This window comes from Lutra lutra, chromosome 1 (assembly GCF_902655055.1).
Source record: "Lutra lutra chromosome 1, mLutLut1.2, whole genome shotgun sequence".
NCBI lineage: Eukaryota > Metazoa > Chordata > Mammalia > Carnivora > Mustelidae > Lutra > Lutra lutra.
The window spans coordinates 121,137,503-121,156,254 of NC_062278.1; the positions used below are offsets into that span (position 1 = coordinate 121,137,503).

Genomic DNA, 18,752 nt, shown 5'->3' on the forward strand with positions numbered 1-18,752 from the left:
GTCTAGTGTTAGAAGCCAGAGATGCTAAAGATGGAATCAGGAGACTGCTGTCTCTCTGAGCAGACTCTTGCCCACCCACCTCTGTCTTTACTGTTGACAAGCACCTGGCTCCAGAATTTCCACAAAAAAACTATCTAGAGGCATCCGCTCTTCTAAAGGTGTACCGCGGATTAACACAACCAAAGAACAGAACATGCCTAGGAGGCAGGCATGAAGATTTTTAAGTCTGTTTCTGGGTGTAATCTGTTGTCATTCTATGGATTTGTAACCTCTTTTTCCTCTCTCTCAGTTCCCATCAATCCTTGCCAAGGAGCTCCCTGTCAAGATGGTTCTTCATGTGTTAGCCTGCACAATACCGATTTTTGCCTGTGCTCATTGGGATATTACTATAACTCTTCCACCTGTAGAAAAGGTGAGTTATAAGGGATGAACCCTGCAGAGCTGCATTTCCGACCTAAAGTGGAGTAGAAAATGCAAAATAACGTAAAAAGCCTCCAGAGTATTAGTAGAGGATAATTTATGGGCAACAGAGGCTGCTGCTTTTATCTCGGTGGAAACTAGAGGGACCACAAGGATTAGAGATAGTCCAAAAGCCAAACAGGTGTTCATATTTCAGCACTAATAATCTCATTTCTGGGATCCACTCTAAGTAAATGACCCCAAAGATAGGTTTGTGCATAGATGTTGGCTGCAAACATTTTTTTTTCCTTTTAAATAATCAGTAGCATGAAAACCGAAAAATGACTATCAATGAAGATAACACTTTTTTCATAGAGTATTATACAGTCTCTGAAAGCAATAGTTATGAAAAAAAATAATAGTGATGGGGAAGGCGCCCAGCTGGCTCAGGTGGTAGAGCAGTTCTTGATCTCAGGGTCATGTGCTCAAGCCCCACACTGGGCCCATGTGGAGCCTACTCGAATGAATGAATGAATGATGAATGAATGAATGAACGAATGAATAGACAGACAGTTATGAAGACTAGGTAATATTTGGAAAAATGCTTATTATGTAACAATAGTTAAAGAAGACTCATGGAATGATGACAATGTAAACTACACATGGAAAAAAACGCTGCGAGAATAATACCAAAACAAAAATGGTTGTGTTGGGTTGGGTGAGATTTTGGGTCACATTTTTCATCTTTCCAGACTTCCCATAATATCATCAATGTGTAGAATTTTTAAGAATAATCTGTGTTTTAAACAACATGTAAATTGACCCTCTTTACGTTAAATATTATAAAAAGATTCTGCTTAAATTTCAGGAAAGTTATTCCCTGGAACTATTACAGTGAGAGTATCAGGAACATCTGGTTTGGAAGATGGAAATTCTTTGGCCTATCAAGAATTATATATTCGAATTACTGATTTTGTAAGTATTTTCCAACCCTTTTCTCTATATAAGTGTTCTTCGTTTTAACACTTTCTTGCAGCACATAGGGCTGGTGTTCAGGTAGTACACACTGGTATAGCTATCCCAGTTGCTGAAATAGTGAAAGGCACCCTTACTGGTTGGTCAATTGCAGCTGTCCTGAGCCCCCTGGTGCCTGGTTGCCCAGGTCCTCCTCTAGGACCCTTGGCCCTCCCCATGATCTGCACCTACATGGGTAATACCCGGCATGGCAGAGGGGCTTTAGAAGATTTCTCCAGCTATGCCATGCCCATTGATAGAGAAGCTATTAGAATTTTTTTTTTTTTTTTTTTGAGTAGCCATGCCCAGCATGGAGCACTTCATGGGGCTTGAACTCATGACCCTGAGATCAAGACCTGAGTGGAAATCAAGAGTTGGACGCTTATTCAACTGAACCACCCAGGTGTCCCTACAATATTTTTAAATGGACACATCAAAATAATTATGTTTTAAAATAAAATTATTTTTGTAGAATTGGAGAGAGAAAAAAAACTGAAGGGTTTTTTTCCTTTCTACAATCAAATTTACATACATAATCTGTCTGGCTTTTTTTTTTTTTTTTAATGTTTGTTAAAGGAACTCTGTTTGAATTAATATCTGTCACTTTTCTCCACTGTTGAGAATCTCAAAATGAACAATAGCGTCATTTCATTTTGATTACTGTGAGTAAATGTGTCTGCATGAAAAGGAATGGAAATCTCCATTCTGGAGCTACAGATGTTAGATCTGAAGGAGCTTTTACAGGACCTTCAGCCAATGTTTCTGAAAGTTCAGCTTTAAAGAGAAAAAACAGTAGCCTGTAAATATGTCTTAGAACCCTAAGTGGAGAAACTCTTATAAAAACTAAAGAAGACATTGAAGACCATATCTTTCAATTCAGAATTATTTCACTACAAAAGAGTTTTACAAGCAGAATTGGTAGAACATAAAACATCATTGTCCAGATGATTTATAGATAGCATGAGAGAGCTAGTGCTCATGACCAAACAGCCCATGCCTGGGGCTGCTAGGATAAAAACCATGGCTCTGGGGGCACCTGGGTGGCTCAGTGGGTTAGGCCGCTGCCTTCGGCTCAGGTCATGATCTTGGAGTCCTGGGATCGAGCCCCGCATCGGGCTCTCTGCTCTCTCGGGGAGCCTGCTTCCTCCTCTCTCTCTGCCTGCCTCTCTGCCTGCTTGTGATCTCTCTGTCAAAAAAAAAAAAACAAAAAAACCTTGGCTCTAGTAGCCCAGCCTTGACCTTAGCCCCTCGTCATACCACCTGAGCACAATGGACCAGCTGACCATGACTTACCCTCTCATCCCGGACCTACATTCCAGCTCTCCCACTTGGATGATACTCAGTATATTGAGGATAGCAACATCAGTGTGTTCCTAATTCCAGGGAACCCCTGTGTTGTCCCGTGGCTTCACCGAGCAGCGGCCAATACGTTGCCCAAGCATGCTTTGGATATGGGTGTCCAAAAGACCCCTCCTGCCTTCAGATACCAGTTTTAAGACCTGATCTCAGTCAGGTCTTAATTTCAGAGGGACCAGGAGGGGATAGAGCATTCTTCTAATTTTCAGGAAGCTCTTCTCCTGAAGGGGATAGCCAGAACTCTTTTGCAGCTTCCTGGAGACAGGAAGAGAGAAGCAATTGACTTTCTTCAAGGTCCTCTTAGCAGACACTTTGTAGCCCTGGGGCGTCCTAGCTCAGGCCCTGTGTGTCTCACAGGGTCCATTATCTACCCAGCTGGATCCAAACAGTCTACAGAGGGATTTGGAGTTCCCCTGATATGTATGGGCCTGGCATTTTATGTGTAATATTTCAAATTAAAACAGCCCAATGGAAAGGATGGTACTACGGTGCTATTTTGCTGATGAGGCCACCAAGGATCAGGAAGGTTAAGTGACTGTGGGTCACCCAACTGATGAGGGAGGAGGTAGGGACTTGAACCCAGACCTCCAAGCTGCTTCTCAAACTCCTCCTCACCTGCTGGCTATGTTGTATGGTAGAAGCCTGGCAGGCCTGTTTGGGTAACTCCTGCCTTCTTGTCCAGACTTCAGTTTGAGATGTGTATATCCCAACATTCTCAAAGGGTGACCTGGAAGAATAAAAAAAGAAAAAAAGGGAGACACATTCTCCTATGCCAGATGCTAATTTTGTAATCTCTCTTCTTTGAGAATAAGAAAATTAGATGGGCTCTGGTCAGTAGGCCAATGAGAGGGACTTTGGAGGTCATCCATTGAACTTCCAGGCCTCTGATGGTTTACAGAAATACCAGCTGCTCCTCGCATTTAAAAGAATTGAAAAAGGCATATAGATGTATTCTGGACAAAAGGCTACCAGAAGAATGAGAGCGTCAAATTTATTTGAATTTGACTAGAAGAAAAGAGAAGTAACATCTTTCTAAAATGACATTGGTTGCCATGAAGAGAAAAATAATAAAAAGTCATGAATTATAAAAAGTTTGCACCAACCCAGTTCAGTGATATGTGAACCCAGTTCATATGATAAAATAGGGAGGCTGGGGCCCGTAGAGGGGAAGACTTGTCCAAGTCATATCTTCCACATTTAATCCATTCCATCATTTGTCTGCCAGTGTTTGTGGAACAGTTCCTGGGGATTGCCCTGTGCTGAGTGCCGTGGACTAGGGGAAGTTATGTCATCAGAAAGAGAAAAAACACCCTATTCTTGGCATTAATGAACTTAACATGCTCATTGGGACCCTCACCCCAACTCCACCTCACCCCTGCTAGAGGTTCCAACTTTATCTCTGGCCCCTTGCAAGTATCTGGAGTTGTCTGCCTAGTAAGACGCACTGTGCTGGAGCCCCACCCAGCTCCCAAAGCCATGGGTCACATATTCCATCTCACTGGATACACACTGTAGCCCCCTGTGGTAGGAATTACTCTCACCTCCAGGTTTCTGAAGAGAAAGGTGAAGTTCAAAGCCACCGTGCAAAAGCTGACACGGAGAAATTTGGCTTCAGATATCCTTCCCCATTCAGCCTGGTCCCTTCTGAGCCACGCTGCTTCGGAACATCCCTGTGTAGACTCCATTCCTCTCCCCATCCTGGCACCACTGCCTAAAATGCTCTAAGGCTGGTCTCCTTTCTGAAGCTCCGCCTGGTTCTCAACAACTGGAAGTGTCTTTGAATTTGTGTGGTAGATTGTGTTGCCCTGTGGCGTTCACCTTTCCCCACTTCAGGGTGTAGTCCCCTGACTCATCACGGGGCAGGACCGCCTGTCTCGGCCATCTGTCTGTGGCATGATGCCTTGTCAAAGTGGGTGATTAAAGAAGTGTTCCCTGGGGGAATGGAGGAGCGCACAAAGCGTGCTTGTAGAGAAGTCTTTAACAGACATGCAAACCACATATGCAAAACTCCACGGGGACTTTGAAAACACAAACTGAGTAAGTTGGGCACCTTATTTTTTAAAAGTATGATCACTGATTGGGCTGGGTGCCTTGGGTCTTTTTCCTAGATAACTCTGACATTTCAGAACCATATTAGTGTAAAACAAAAATTAGTCAAAAGGTGTTAGAGCCCATGTAAGCGAAAGATTGTTGTGATGAGCTGCGTGTATTTACACAAATGAGGTTAGAAATGTATTTGTGTGAAAACTCAGGTGTAGTATCACGTTTCCCCCATCTTTGTGGTTATTAATACATCTCTTCACCTTCCTCCACAGTTTAAAAGCACATTTGCCAATTCTGATTACGGACAGACTGTGATCGATGAAGTAAGGTAAGTTTGCTATGGACTGATGGGATACTTGGGAGGCCGGTGTATGTTTGCCTAACTTCGGGTCTTCTCTCGAGTTCTCTGAGGCCCTTCAGTGGCAAATCATAAGAAGAGGTGGTCAGTCTGAGCACTGGAGAGGGCTGTGCTTCCAGTGTCACACTGACCCTGGCCTGGATGGGCCGGTGGTAGCTTGGGGCAGTAAGATGCTGTCTGTGATTGTCTCCTTAGCAACCTGTACACGTGGCCCAGGGTCTCCCTCGGACCAGTTGGTTTGGTTTCATTCCTTGGCTAAAACCACACCTGGTCAACCCCTAGAATGTGCATTGCAGAGGGCAGGGAAGAGAAGGAATGGCTCACAGTTGTCTCTTTTCTCATGGGATGGGAAGTAAGGTAGACAAGAATATCCCAGTCACAACCTAGCTACTGAGGGGCCAGCAGTGAGCTCTTTCTTCAGGAATAACAAGCAATTACTGAGCATATCCATATGCAGTGACCAGTGCTGGATGCCACCTGGGGACCTAGAGAGTCAGAGGAGTCCACGAAGTTAGTGATTCCATCATGGCCTTCTCTGAAGCATATCAATACATGTGCACTACAGGCTGGGGAAAGAAGGTTCTAAGGTGAATGGAGTTGTACAGAAAAGGCAGCCCTAAAGTAGTTACATTTTAGGGTTCTCCTGTCGCATCTGTCTTGATGAGCTTTGTCAGATCCTTTGTGGAATAAGACACAGCATACCTGTTTGATACACACACATTCAGAGGAGACCTCCTATAAAGGTGGTGAGGTTGGAGCTTGGCAGTGAACAAGGGGCCAAGCAGTTGGTAGCCAGGAGGCCAGCGAGCAGCCTGATGGGGGAGGCATGGGGATCACATGGCGAAAGGAAGATGCCAGCCGACGCCCTGAAGCTGGATGGAGGTACATGGCAGACACCTGCTGGAGTGCTGTGCATTGTTCCTATCTGTGTCGCTTCTGGAATAGAGAACCCTACATGTGTGATAGAGAGCTGGTCCCATGGGATCATGGTGGGGAGGTTCCCTGATACTGTTGCATACATTTCCTTTTTAAAGGACTTATTGAAAGGGAGCCAGGAGCGTTCAGAGGCAACCTTCTACATAAGAGAGGGTTTCAGAGACGCATCAGCTTGGGTACCCCAGGGGATGTGCAGGGCCTTCTCTCACCTAGAAAGGCATTTCTTCGGCTCTGGTCCAGTGCCCTCTGCTCCCTGAGCTCTTTCTCTATGGCACCAATGTTGGAATCAGAAGGATCCTCAGAATTTCTCTCTCAAATCTCTCTTTGGAAAGAGGAGACAGGCTTGGGGAAGCTGTGACTAGTCTCGTTACAAGCCTACTGCCCTGATCATTTATGCTATGTCGTTTGTCATTAAATATGTGGTGGTTCCATTGTTCCTTTCATTGTAATATCTTGCTCCCTAAATTGGAGCATGCTCTAGTAGCTTCTTTGAATGAACTGTGCATGGCATTTCTTTCCTATCCTCACTGCAAAAAGATACCAGAGATTTCTGGTCATTTTCAACTGATAAAGAATGACTTGTATCAAATACCCTTTTCTCACTGCCCTGTATATTCCCTAGCCACCCCTAAATCCTATCATGAATGAATCGTTTTACTTTAGAATCTGAAGTCCATTTTGTTTCGGGAGACTTCCTTTGGTGGTGACTGTTCCTAAACACAGAATTTGGTTCTGATTTTGGATTTTCTCGATTGTCCTGAAGAACTAACATAGCTGTAAACATTTTCTTTTTTTTTTTTTTTAAGATTTTATTTATTTATTTGACAGAGAGATCACAAGTAGGCAGAGAAGCAGGCAGAGAGAGAGAGAGAGAGAAGCAGGCTCCCTGTTGAGCAGAGAGCCCAATGCAGGACTCGATCCCAGGACCCTAAGATCATGACCTGAGCCGAAGGCAGAGGCTTAACCCACTGAGCCACCCAGGCGCACCTGTAAACATTTTCTAAGTAGGTTGGCTATGTTTCCAAGCTTCTGATGTTTATTCAAAAGTCAGAATGGAAAAAAATAAAACAGGAAAAATATATCATGAGTCTTAAAAATGCATAGCCACAGGTTGAAGAGGGAAGGAGTTTTTGAAAGTCCTTTTTTCCCCTCCCTATCTCTTTTTTTTTTAAGATTTTATTTATTTATTTGACAGACAGAGATCACAAGTAGGCAGAGAGGCAGGCAGAGAGAGATGGAGAAGTAGGCTCCCTGCGGAGCAGAGAGCCCGATGCGGGGCTTGATCCCAGGACCCCTGAGATCATGACCTGAGCTGAAGGCAGAGGCTTAACCCACTGAGCCACCCAGGTGACCCCCCCCACCTCTTTTAGTGGTTGTATCACTTGATTCCTCTTAGGTGGTGGAAGAATTAGAACTTGGCATGGCGGTTCTTAGGGCTCCAAACTGTAGTGTTCATGTCTTGCTCATCGCAGGCACTTGGTAACTGGGGCTCTGATGGTGTTCTGTACCCCTGCTCCCTACGCCCCACCCTCCCTATTTCAGTGTATCATGAGTACCAGCTCAGCAGGAGACCTACTCTCGATTTTCTACAGAAAGGGGCAAGTTTCAGATGTTCTCTGTTCTACTTCTGGTTAGCTGCAGGCTTCTAGCTGCTAAAAAGGATTGTCCACAAGTTTTCTCAGTATCCTTCTGCAGGACATCGTTTGGCTGGAGATTACTGCTGAGCACACGTGGAAGAAAGCCAGATCTCTGGGCCTATAAATCGCCATCTTCCTGCATCCTCAGGCCCACCGTATTCGGGCCCCGGTTATGGATAGAGGATAGTGGATCAGGACTAGAGCTGGGAGGGGTGCCTGGGTGGATCAGTTGGTTGAGCATCTGCCTTCAGCCCAGGTCGTGATCCTGGAGTCCTGGGATCAACCCCCACATTGGGCTCTTTGCTCAGCGGGGAGTCTGGTTCTCCCTCTGCCTCTGTGATCTCTCTCGATCTCACTCTCTCTCAAATAAATAAATAAAAATCTTTTTTATTTATTTTTATTTTTTTAATTTATTTTTTTTAAAGATTTTATTTAGTTATTTGACAGAAATCACAAGTAGGCAGAGCGAGGGAGAAGCAGGCTCCCTGCTGAGCAGAGAGCCCGATGCGGGGCTCGATCCCAGGACCCTGAGATCATGACCTGAGCCAAAGGCAGAGGCTTAACCCTCTGAGCCACCCAGGTGCCCCTAAAAATCTTTTTTAAAAGGGGGGTGGTAGTGTACCTGGGTGGCTCAGGTGTCTGCCTTCCGCTCAGGTCATGATCTCCAGTTCTGGGATCAAGCCCCATATCAGGCTTCCAGCTCAGTGGGGAGTCTACTCCCTCTCCCTATGCCTCTCCCCCTGCTTGTGCTCCTTCTCTCTCTCCCAAATGAATAAATAAAATCTTAAAAAAAAAAAAAAAAAAAAAAGGACTAGAGCTGGGAGACTGGGGAGCCTGGGAGGTTTTGAAGACCGGTCTGTGGACCTTTTAGTTCAGTTCATCAAGTGATGGATTCCTTTCATTTTCAGCATCTCATCTTCAGCAAGATCAGAGATGCGTGCTGGCGACAGTGCTGTTGTGGTTGAGCTCTTAAACATCTTCGCAGAAACTACAAAAGAAAATGAGAAGACTGTGTATGAATCCATTATAAATGCAATTCAAAACAACATGAGTTATATGGGATACAGTGGTAAGTATTCAGTACTTTTCTTCGAAGTCCCTTGAAGACCCACTTTTTGCAAATATTTCTATTCTCTGTGAGAAGGGGTGGAAGAAAAGCAGGAGACTTGAATCCACAGATGGGCCCTGTTCCAGTTAACTAGTCATTCTTCCTCCCTCTCTTCCTTTGCTTGGTTCTATCCTTTCCAGCCGCCCCCCAATCCAAGTCATCACAGTGACCAGTTAGTTTGCTTCTCTCTTTGGAAGGTAGGAAGAAAGGAGAAACAAGAAGGCTTTATGCCAAGTTGTAGCTTCCAGATGATCCCAGAAAGCCTTCCTTGCCCTGTTTCCCCTTCAGGCTGACTCATCAGCCCCCAGCACAGCTGGAACAATTCACTTTTGCTGTGTTACAAAGCACCCCTAAGCTTAGTGGCCTGAAACAACCACCATTTATTTATTGCCCTGCTGTAATTCCCCTCCCTATTGTCTTGCTGACCATATTTTGGAATTGTCTCTGCCTCTCAGCTCGAAGTCTGTGTGATTATTACGGTTGTGAACCAGAGAACGAGCAAGACAACTGTAACAATAGTTTGCTGTGTAAATGCAAGCAGGGGATGGAAAGACCTAATGCCCAGGTTCCTGTGTGTGTGGGTGAGTGTTCCACTTGCTTGTAAGTGTTCTTCGCAACCCATGTGTTCTCTCCTTTTGCATTTGCAAAATACGAGCTTTACTGCTCACATTTCCATGTGCATTCCGGAGTCTGAGGGGTGTGGAGATGGGCTTTAGACACACGGACCTGGTGAGGCAGCTCATATGCCTCTTACAAGGACCGTTTGGGTACGCAGCCAGGGAGCACCTCGCTTTACCCAGGAAAAACAGTATTAAAAAATCATGTTCTGTGGCATAGCACTTTGGGGGTCAAAGGGGTTGTTTCTGAAAATAACTCAAAAATTTTCTTTTGAAGCTTCTGCTGTCAGGTGTCCCGACACTTGCAATGCAGACCACAATAAGCAATGCTTAGTGAACAAGAACACTGGGAAGGCTGAATGCGTGTGCCTGCCAGGCTACAAGGAGAGTGATGGCGGGATCTGTCAAGAGTAAGAGAAGTCACTCCTTTCTCATCTTCCCACAACAAGAGCTAGCCACAAGGGATGGAATGTATAGCATATGCATGGGTTGGAGTGCTGCCATACGTTGATAGGTGTAAGAGCACCATCCTATAATCGTTATCGGCATCGACAGTTCTAGAACATTCTCTGGGTGCTGGAACTGTGCTAGGTAATACACGTCACACAGCAACACTGTCAGGAACAAATTCGTCTCCCATTTGTCAGAGAGCAAAGTGAAGCTCAGAGAATGTCAGTAACAAGCCCCAGCTTCCAGGGCAGCAGCTGAGTGGCAGAGCCATGTGGCCTTGCCCCCGAGGGGACCCGCGATGCTCTGTGCCTCTGGGCTTCAGCTTAGTTTGAATTGCTGGATCTCCCTGAAGCTCAGAGGATGGAGGGTTCTGTCAGTAGGAAATAGGACCACTTGGAACTGTGTCCCCTTTTCTGCCTTCCAGAGGTCCATGGAAGGTGCTCACCTGGAGGAGTGGGAGGACAAGGAAAGGAAGCGGAAGAGGAGAAGGAGAAGGGGGAGCAGGTAGAATGAAAGACAGATGGAAAGGAAGGCATGGCAGTTGGGTGGGAACTCTGATGTGTTCCCCACAGAGACTCTATACCTTGGTTTCCATTCTTGTATCTTAGGTGTGCATTTGGTTACAGTGGAGTTCACTGTGAAGACCGTGAGTATAAAAGTTTTGCTTTGTTATTAAGCTTCTGAGAAATAGGGAACACATTCAGAATTCTGCCCAGGATTCAAAGTCTCTGGTTCCCTTCAAAAAGAGCTAGAAAATCTGCCTGCAGTCTCTGTTCTGCATCATGCCAGCCCATGCCTGCCTTGCGGTCATGGGCAACAGCCCCCCTGTTAAAGCAGATAGCAGAACCCAGCCCAAGAGGTGGGCTCTGGACTTAGCCAGACCAGAGGAGGGCGTCCTGTCATTCTATTCATTTTCTCTTACTAGCAAGGATAAAAGACAAGTATATTCCAAAAATGTTTGTGGTCGTAGAAGAGCAGGACTAAAAACCCTTTAAATACGCAAGTCTTTTTGTCCCCAAGCTGTTTACTAGCTTGTGATATGTTGTTGCCAGTTCAGTTGCTTCATTCTGTCCCACACTCCACCCCCACAGGATTGGGATAATACTAACTTTATATTTTTGATTATATTATATTTTAAATTTTATATAATGAACTAAAGATAGATGATCCAAGATGGAGGAAACATTACTGTTGGCCTCTCAGCCAGCCACAGAGTTGGTGGTGAAAGTGCTCTCAATTTCTACTGTATTTTGTTGCAAGGCTGGGTTTCCTAAGACTTCTCTTCCTTTTGGGCTTCCGGTGTGCATACCTACAAGATGAGAGGTTGGACCATATGACCTTTGAGGTCTTTTCCAGACTTGGACTGCACCCCCAGGAATCCAGGTTGGAGGTGGCATATATGGCAGTCACGAAGCAGAAAGAGACAGAGTGCTCTAGAACGGCTCTGTCCAATAGAAATGTAATGGAGCCTCATATTTAATTTCAAGTTGTAAAAACTCTAGGTACATTTCTTAAAAAGAAATAAGTGAACCTGATTTTAATAACATTTCACATCATGTATCAAAAATATTTTTCAACATGTCATCATTGTAAGAGTTACATGACAAATTTTTTTTTTCTCTTATACCGTGTGTTTGAAATCTGCCATGTGCTCAGGCCACCTCATAGCCACATTTGCCGTGTTCGATAGTGTGAGAGGATACAGGTGGCCATGAGCCCTCCCCCCACTGATTCTAGCCAGCCTCTGTTAGTGACAAAATGTAACTCTAGCCTCATTACCCCTGCTTATCAGCAAGATGAGACTCAAGACTCGGGTGGGCAGCCAGAGGCAGCAGAGCTTAGGAAGGGATGCATCCCTCTGTTGAGATCTCATCTTCACAGAGCCCAGGAAGGCCCTGCCCCCAGACCGTGGCTGCCTCTGTGTCTATGGTCTTCTTTTATGTGACAAGGAAGCCTCTTTGATTGGGTTCTAAGGACACAGTTGTGGGGGTGGCGCTAAAGGAGATGAGCCACCCCTCCCCTAGCCTGCCACCCAAGCTGGCCCTGGTGGGGGTGGGAACTGCTTGGGAGCACAGGGATCTGTGCAGTACCCAATGGGGGTTGCTTGTGGGAGGCTGTGCCTACTCTTTGCTTTTCCTTTTCAGAATTTCAGCTGATCCTCACTGTCGTGGGCAGCATTGGCGGTGCCCTCATTCTCTGCCTGGTGATCGCACTGATTGTCTTAGCAAGGTACGGAGGGAACGCGTCCCTTTCCCTAAGGCACATCACCACCAGCATCATGCTCAGGGTTCTAAACATACCCAGTCTTGCTGGGGCAAAAGAAGAAGATAAGGCGAAACCTCTCTAATACTGTTGGCTCTCTCTCTTACCTTTATTTGCTTTGGCTTATGGAAGCCATATGTGATTACTGAAGAGAACAGAAAAATGTGTAAAGGAGCACAATTAAAAAATCACTCAGAACCTAACGACCCTGAGACAACTAATATTTTGGCATATCTTCCCAGATTTTTTCTTTCCAAATGATTTTTTTCCTTTTATTTTTTTAAGATTTTATTTATTTGACAGAGGGAGACACAGTGAGAGAGGGGACACAAGCAGGGGGAGTGGGAGAGGGAGAAGCAGGCTCCCCGCCGAGCAGGGAGCCCAATGCGGGGCTCGATCCCAGGACCCTGGGATCATGACCTGAGCTGAAGGCAGATACTTAATGACCGAGCCACCCAGGCTCCCCTCAAATGGTATTATAGACATAATTTTGTGTCCTTTGTGTGGGTTTTGTTTGTTTTTAGAGAGAGACAAGCATGTGCCAGGGGTGGGAGGGAAGACAGAAGGAAGAATACCAAGAGCGTGGAGCTCGACTCAGGGCTCAGTCTCACAACCCTGAGATCATTACCTGAGCTGAAACCAAGAGTCAGACATTTAACCAACTAAGCCACTCAGGTGCCCCATCCTTTGTGTTAAAAAAAATACATTGTTGAACAGCTTAACAATGTCTATTTTTACTTAATTTTATAATGTGACCTAACAACCATGTTCTGATGGCCCTGAAACTCTCCATGAGTAGTTTTTAGCCACACTCATGTTGTCAAGGATCATTCATCAAGGTCCTGGGCCCAGTACCCTCTGGCAGGGGGCCCGATCTGGGCTTCAGGTGAGCCCCGTCCCTTGTTCTCTCTACAAAGCCATTTTGCAGGTGCCTTAAGTGCTCTTCGGAAGAACTTGAGTAGAGTCCTTTCATTTATTCAACAAATATTTAGATAAATTTTCCTGCATTAACTGGGAGAGAGAACACTATTATCTCTATTCCATTCGAAATGTGCCAAGTGGGGATGCACTTTGGTAAAAACAAGCTGCTTGTGGGTGACACTTTGCTCATACTTTATATTTTGGCAAAAGAGGTATTTTTGCACGATAATGTGAGAGGATAAATAGATATTGTTTCTTTTTTATTAGTCCAGTTTGATATTAACTCTTCCCCAAAGCCTTTATTACAAGGACGCAAAGCTGTGAACCAGAAGTGTGACTTTCCCTTTTCTAGGAAGATGGCCAGAACATTCTGTTCTGGAGCAAGGCTGTCTCCTCCTTTCATAGGAGGATTGCCTAACGGTCTTGGGTCTCCAGCATCCTCAGGGGCTGTGTGTGGAACCTTGTGACCCCACGACAGCTATGTTTCTCAGCTCCTGCTTCCTGCTGCAGAGCGAGGCTGGCTCCTAGTTCAGCCTCAGGTTCATGGTTCCTGGGAACACATCAAGAATTATTAATTGCTTGCCCATTCCAGGGGGAATGAAGCTTCTCTCCTCCTCTCCTTTCCTTGGTTAGACAGGAGTGTTCCCAAAGGGCGGGAATTCTTCCATAAGCTGGGCTGGCTCCCGGGTTCACAGGGTGAGTGGGTCTTCCCTTACGACATTTCCGGTAAGAGACCGTCATCCTGGGAGTGCCCTGTGGTCATCATTATTATAACAAAATTTGCATGAGACCAACCGAACTGGATGGCAGTGTTGGATTAGTGTTAACATTCTGGTGTTAATGGTTACAGAGAGCTTTTGAGGAGACTGTCCTAAAACTTAGGGAATGTACAGTGAACAAAGTAGTGAAGCATTATGGGTAGTGGGGTGTCAGGTATAAGCACTTATTCTTTTTTTTTTTTTATAAAAGATTTTATTTATTTATTTGACAGACAGAGATCACAAGTAGGCAGAGAGGCAGGCAGAGAGAGAAAGGAGGAAGCAGGCTCCCCGCTGAGCAGAGAGCCCAATGCGGGGCTCGATCCCAGGACCCTGGGATCATGACCCGAGCTGAAGGCAGAGGCTTTAACCCACTGAGACACCCAGGCGCCCCATAAGCACTTATTCTTAATGCTGTAGAAATGGTAACAGTTGGGGAATCTGGGTGGGGGCCCATGGAAGCTCTGTATAATTTTTGGTGTGTACCTTATGTAAATTTGAGATTATTTCAAAATTTGAAAAAAAAAATTTTAAAAAGAATACTAACATTTGCTTTAAGGAACTTTCTACCATTGTCAAATCCTAATTCTTGTCACCCTTTATAGCTCAAAGAACAAAAACAAGAATACTGAAGAAGAGAATTTGATTGAGAACGACTTTCAAAATCTGAGACTGCAGCAGACGACGACAGGCTTCAGCAATCCTGGAGCAAATGAGAGCATCTTCCCTAAAGTCAGGGCAAATGTCCCTGGTCAGCCACAGAATCCCTATGTGCACCAGAGAAGCTTGCCTCGCCCTGACTACTAGGTGAGTCAGTGGGCTGGAGAGGGAGTGGAATGCCAGGGCAGAGCAGGGACAGGGACCAGGCCATTGTATCTTCATGTCCTGGCCGCAGGGTTTTTTTGTTTGTTTGTTTTTGCTTTCTGATCAAAAGGGAAAGATCAGAGAATGCCCCCTCCTCTTGTTTTTGTGTTTGTGTTTTTGTTTTTGTTTTTTTACTCCCTCTTATCGTTAAGTGGCCACCACTCGGTCCCTAACACTGACCATCTACGCGACTTGTAGACACATCACTTAATTTTCCTGGCCTTCTATGTCCTCAGCTATAAAAAAAAGAAAAACAATTTAGATGCCCTTAAGATCCCTTTACTTTATAAACTTTTCAGGATAGGACTCCAGTCATTGTGATGACAATTTCCAAGCTATTTGAGGATCTAGGACCCAGGTCAGGGAAGAACTGTTGGATGTAAACAGGGTTCTGTCCCATCCTTCTAGCCTGCCCATGTCAAGGCACATCTCTCCTTTCTCCCCACCGCCCCCCCGCCCCCGCCCCACCAGACCTCAAGGCATAACCCAGTCAGTTTCTACAGAGATAAGGCAAGTGGGGCTGGTGCTGTTTTATTTCCCTTGGGAGGACTTTCAAGGAGCATAGCTTGTGTTCATTAGATTTGTATTGGATAGTTGTCCTGGCCTTGCTTACTGTGGTCTGAATGAATCTTTAAGAAGCAAATATGGGGGGCGCCTGGGTGGCTCAGTGGGTTAGGCCGCTGCCTTCGGCTCAGGTCATGATCTCAGGGTCCTGGGATCGAGTCCCACATCGGGTTCTCTGCTCAGCGGAGATCCTGCTTCCCTCTCTCTCTCTCTGCCTGCCTCTCCATCTACTTGTGATCTCTCTCTGTCAAATAAATAAATAAAATCTTTAAAAAAAAAAAAAAAAAAAGAAGCAAATATGGGGCGCCTGGGTGGCTCAGTGGGTTAAAGCCTCTGCCTTCGGCTCAGGTCATGATCTCAGGGTCCTGGGATCGAGTCCCGCATCGGGCTCTCTGCTCAGCAGGGAGCCTGCTTCCCCCTCTCTCTCTGCCTGCCTCTCTGCCTACTTGTGATCTCTGTCTGTCAAATAAATAAATAAATAATCTTTAAAAAAAAAAAAAAAAGAAGCAAATTTGATGGGGAAGGGAGCCAAGGGAACTGAGCTAGAAGGAGGGAAGTTGTGGGAGGAGAGAAAAAGGGACCAGAGAAGAGAGAGGCTGAAAGTAGAGCAGCACGGGGAGAAATTACTTCCTAAAGAAGCAAGAACAGGGGAGGAGGGGAGAGAGGGAGGGGTGGGGGAAAGCCTAACTTCCAGAAGAGTTGAAAAATAAAGAGGGTGGAGGAAGTGAAGGCAGCTGGAGGGCGGCAGAGGGGGCTGAGGAAGGGAGCAGGGGCTCCGCATTCTCTGTGCACATTTCTCTTCTGCAGACTTCCCTGGGCGAGCACACTGCCCGCTGAGGCTCTCAAGTCGCTATGACCGTTCTGGGAAAACCTGCCTTGTTTCTGTTTTGAAAATCCATGATTTATTTTTTAAAGATTTTATTTATTTATTTGACAGACAGAGATCACAAGCAGGCAGAGAGGCGGGCAGAGAGAGAGGAGGAAGCAGGCTCCCCACTGAGCAGAGAGTCTGATGCGGGGCTCCATCCCAGGACCCTGAGATCATGACCTGAGCCGAAGGCAGAGGCTTTAACCCACTGAGCCACTCAGGCGCCCCCCATGATTTATTTTGCACATGAAGTTTTCTTTAGTCGTAGAAGTCATTAGTTTCATGGGTACAAGGGGTTGACTCACACGAGGCATGCCATGTTGGGCCAGACACGTGGTCTAGTCCTCAACAGCCAAGAGCCCAAGTTCTGTGGGAGTGCCTGCTGGCCCCACCCAAGGGGAACCTTAACCGCCAGACTCCTTACAAACCTCCCTTTCTCCTTATGGGGGAGCCTTCACATCAAGCATGCTCTCTAAAGAGAATGCCGTAGAGGCGAAAATAAGCATGGGATTTAGAGCATGGGTTTGACGCCTTGCCCCTTCTGTTAACTTGCATCAGCTGTGTGATCTTGGATAAGTTATTTACTTCTCTGGGTTTGTTTTCTCATCTGTGACATGGACATAAGGATTTTTATCTCCTAGGATAAAAATCAGATAAGCTACTGTGGACAGAGAACCTAGAACAGTGACTGTTCTAATTTAAAAAATAGTATTCAAACAGTGTTACTCGAAGTAATGGTACGAGTGGTTAATCTGCTCTTTCTCAGATAGATCTGTTGTAGTACTTCTTTTCTAAGAGTTTTGTTTTGTTTCTTTCCCCATCTCTCTCTTTCTCTCTTTTTGTCTAGAATGGTAACAACTGGGGACCCTCCATGGCCCTCCACCCAGTGTCTGAGCTTTTGTTTTGAGTGTTTACAAGACTAATGGAGAAGCGAGCAGCCATGAAGATCCAGCCTTTGGAATTCCTCTGCCACCCAGCACCCACCCTCTCTGGATGGAAGTTGTGACTGTTTTCAACGGATGCAGCTTGTTCGCTATGTACCTATCAAACTAAATGCACATAGATGCTATTAGCACTTGTAAGACGGATGATTTTGTCCCATCAGTACCATGGTTAGTTTGTTTTTTTTTTTTCCTGCTGGGGCAACAATAACCATTTCCAATCTAGAGGAAAGCCCCCAGGATTGTTGACTCCCAGGAGAATGTGGCTTTGAGTTGATCACCTGCAGATCTGTGACCTAATTCTGAGCGACTCTTAGGCGTCAGCTATGGAGGTCCCAGGGTGTGGGAAGAAATACCATCTTTTAAGGTTCTCAGGCTCATTCTCTACTAAGTTAAATAGGATGCTACTTCTGTCCCTCCAGTGTAGGCATTTCATCACCCTTGCCCTGCCAGGAACTTGTGACCTGGCCTCACACCAAGGACACAGAAAAAAAGACATGTCCCTCAGCCTGCCCAGGAGGGCAGGATCTTTTTGATGTTAATTAGAAGGCCCGGATTAGAACTGCCCACCATGGAGTACATTCTAGAGTTTCTGAAATGCCAGGAACTGATAGAGGCAGAGGAGGAAAAAACAAAAATAAAAACCATAGCCAGGAGTAGGAGGAGCAAAGGCAGAAAGAAGCTGGGCTGGGAGGATGAGTACAGGACAGTGCACGTGGGGTCCACCTTGGTCCTCAGATCCCCCTCCTTGTGAACGGACATTTCTTCCGATTCACGTCCTGCCCACAACTTGGAGCCTAAGCAAGTGTGAAGAGAACACGCCAGGAGCGAGAGCTGGAAGACACTTTGAAATTGCAGATTCTGTTTGGCTGATGGGGAAAGAGGGGGCTTCTGCTCAGGCTCCGGATGTCCGGCCTTGGAACGTAGACTCCAGAGCTCCTTCGTGGAAGCCTCGGCCTCCTCTGTGGCCACCAGCGTGCACACAGCCACAGCCAGCGCACGCATTCTTTAATGTTAATAGTGTCCTTGTTTGTATCTAATGTCTGGTCCTCTTACAGATTATTTTTATTTGTTATTATTTGTTCTTACTATTAACTGTAAGAGGTAATGAATAAAGTGTCTTGGGTAGATGGTGTCCTTCCTTGTGTTTGGGCCCACAGAGCAGTGAGTTCGTCCTTCCTTCCTTCCTTCCTTCCTCCCTCCCTCCCTCCCTCCCTCTCTCTCTTCCTTCCTTCCTTCCTTCCTTTCTTTCTTTCCTTTAACTTAAAAAAAAAAAAAAATTCACATTTACCTTTAGAGAGGTTAGGAGGTGCCGAGGGAGAGGGAGAGAGAATCTCAGTCATCCTCCCCGCTTGGCATGGGGCTTGATCGCACTAACCCTGAGGTCCTAACCTGAGCTGAAATCAAGAGCCTAACGCTCAACCGAATGAGCCACCCGGGTGCCTCTAGGCTCACTTCCAATAACAGACATGACACGTGGCAAACCAGACTGACTGATATCTGCAGCCCTTGTTAGACCACCCAGGGTAATTTTTTAATCGTGTAGTAGATGTTTCTGGCTGCTGTCCCATGAACATCCTACTTTTCTCCCATTATAAGCTGCCAAGCATTTTGGGTGGGACCATTCTGACCCCCAGTTCCAAGGGCCCAAGCCAA

At 45.8% G+C, this 18,752-nt stretch overlaps 1 protein-coding gene and 1 long non-coding RNA gene across 2 annotated transcripts in view; one reads left to right on the forward strand and one right to left on the reverse strand.

The window, feature by feature from the left end:
- Positions 1 to 18,224, forward strand: part of MUC13 (mucin 13, cell surface associated) — a 31,267-nt gene extending 13,043 nt beyond the window's left edge. Inside the window, exons 4-13 of the mRNA XM_047734871.1 lie at positions 290 to 412; positions 1,268 to 1,374; positions 5,085 to 5,140; positions 8,652 to 8,812; positions 9,307 to 9,432; positions 9,746 to 9,878; positions 10,527 to 10,564; positions 12,063 to 12,147; positions 14,465 to 14,666; positions 17,003 to 18,224. Of these exons, the coding sequence (XP_047590827.1) occupies positions 290 to 412; positions 1,268 to 1,374; positions 5,085 to 5,140; positions 8,652 to 8,812; positions 9,307 to 9,432; positions 9,746 to 9,878; positions 10,527 to 10,564; positions 12,063 to 12,147; positions 14,465 to 14,666 (1,031 nt within the window). The 3' untranslated portion in view covers positions 17,003 to 18,224. The remainder of the gene's footprint in view (positions 1 to 289; positions 413 to 1,267; positions 1,375 to 5,084; positions 5,141 to 8,651; positions 8,813 to 9,306; positions 9,433 to 9,745; positions 9,879 to 10,526; positions 10,565 to 12,062; positions 12,148 to 14,464; positions 14,667 to 17,002) is intronic.
- LOC125103088 (uncharacterized) lies at positions 5,151 to 7,992 on the reverse strand. The gene is made up of 3 exons (XR_007128280.1): positions 7,468 to 7,992; positions 7,094 to 7,263; positions 5,151 to 6,880 (listed from the first exon to the last, which is right to left on the reverse strand). It is a non-coding gene; the product is annotated as an uncharacterized LOC125103088 (long non-coding RNA).
- Positions 18,225 to 18,752: the final 528 nt, after the last annotated feature.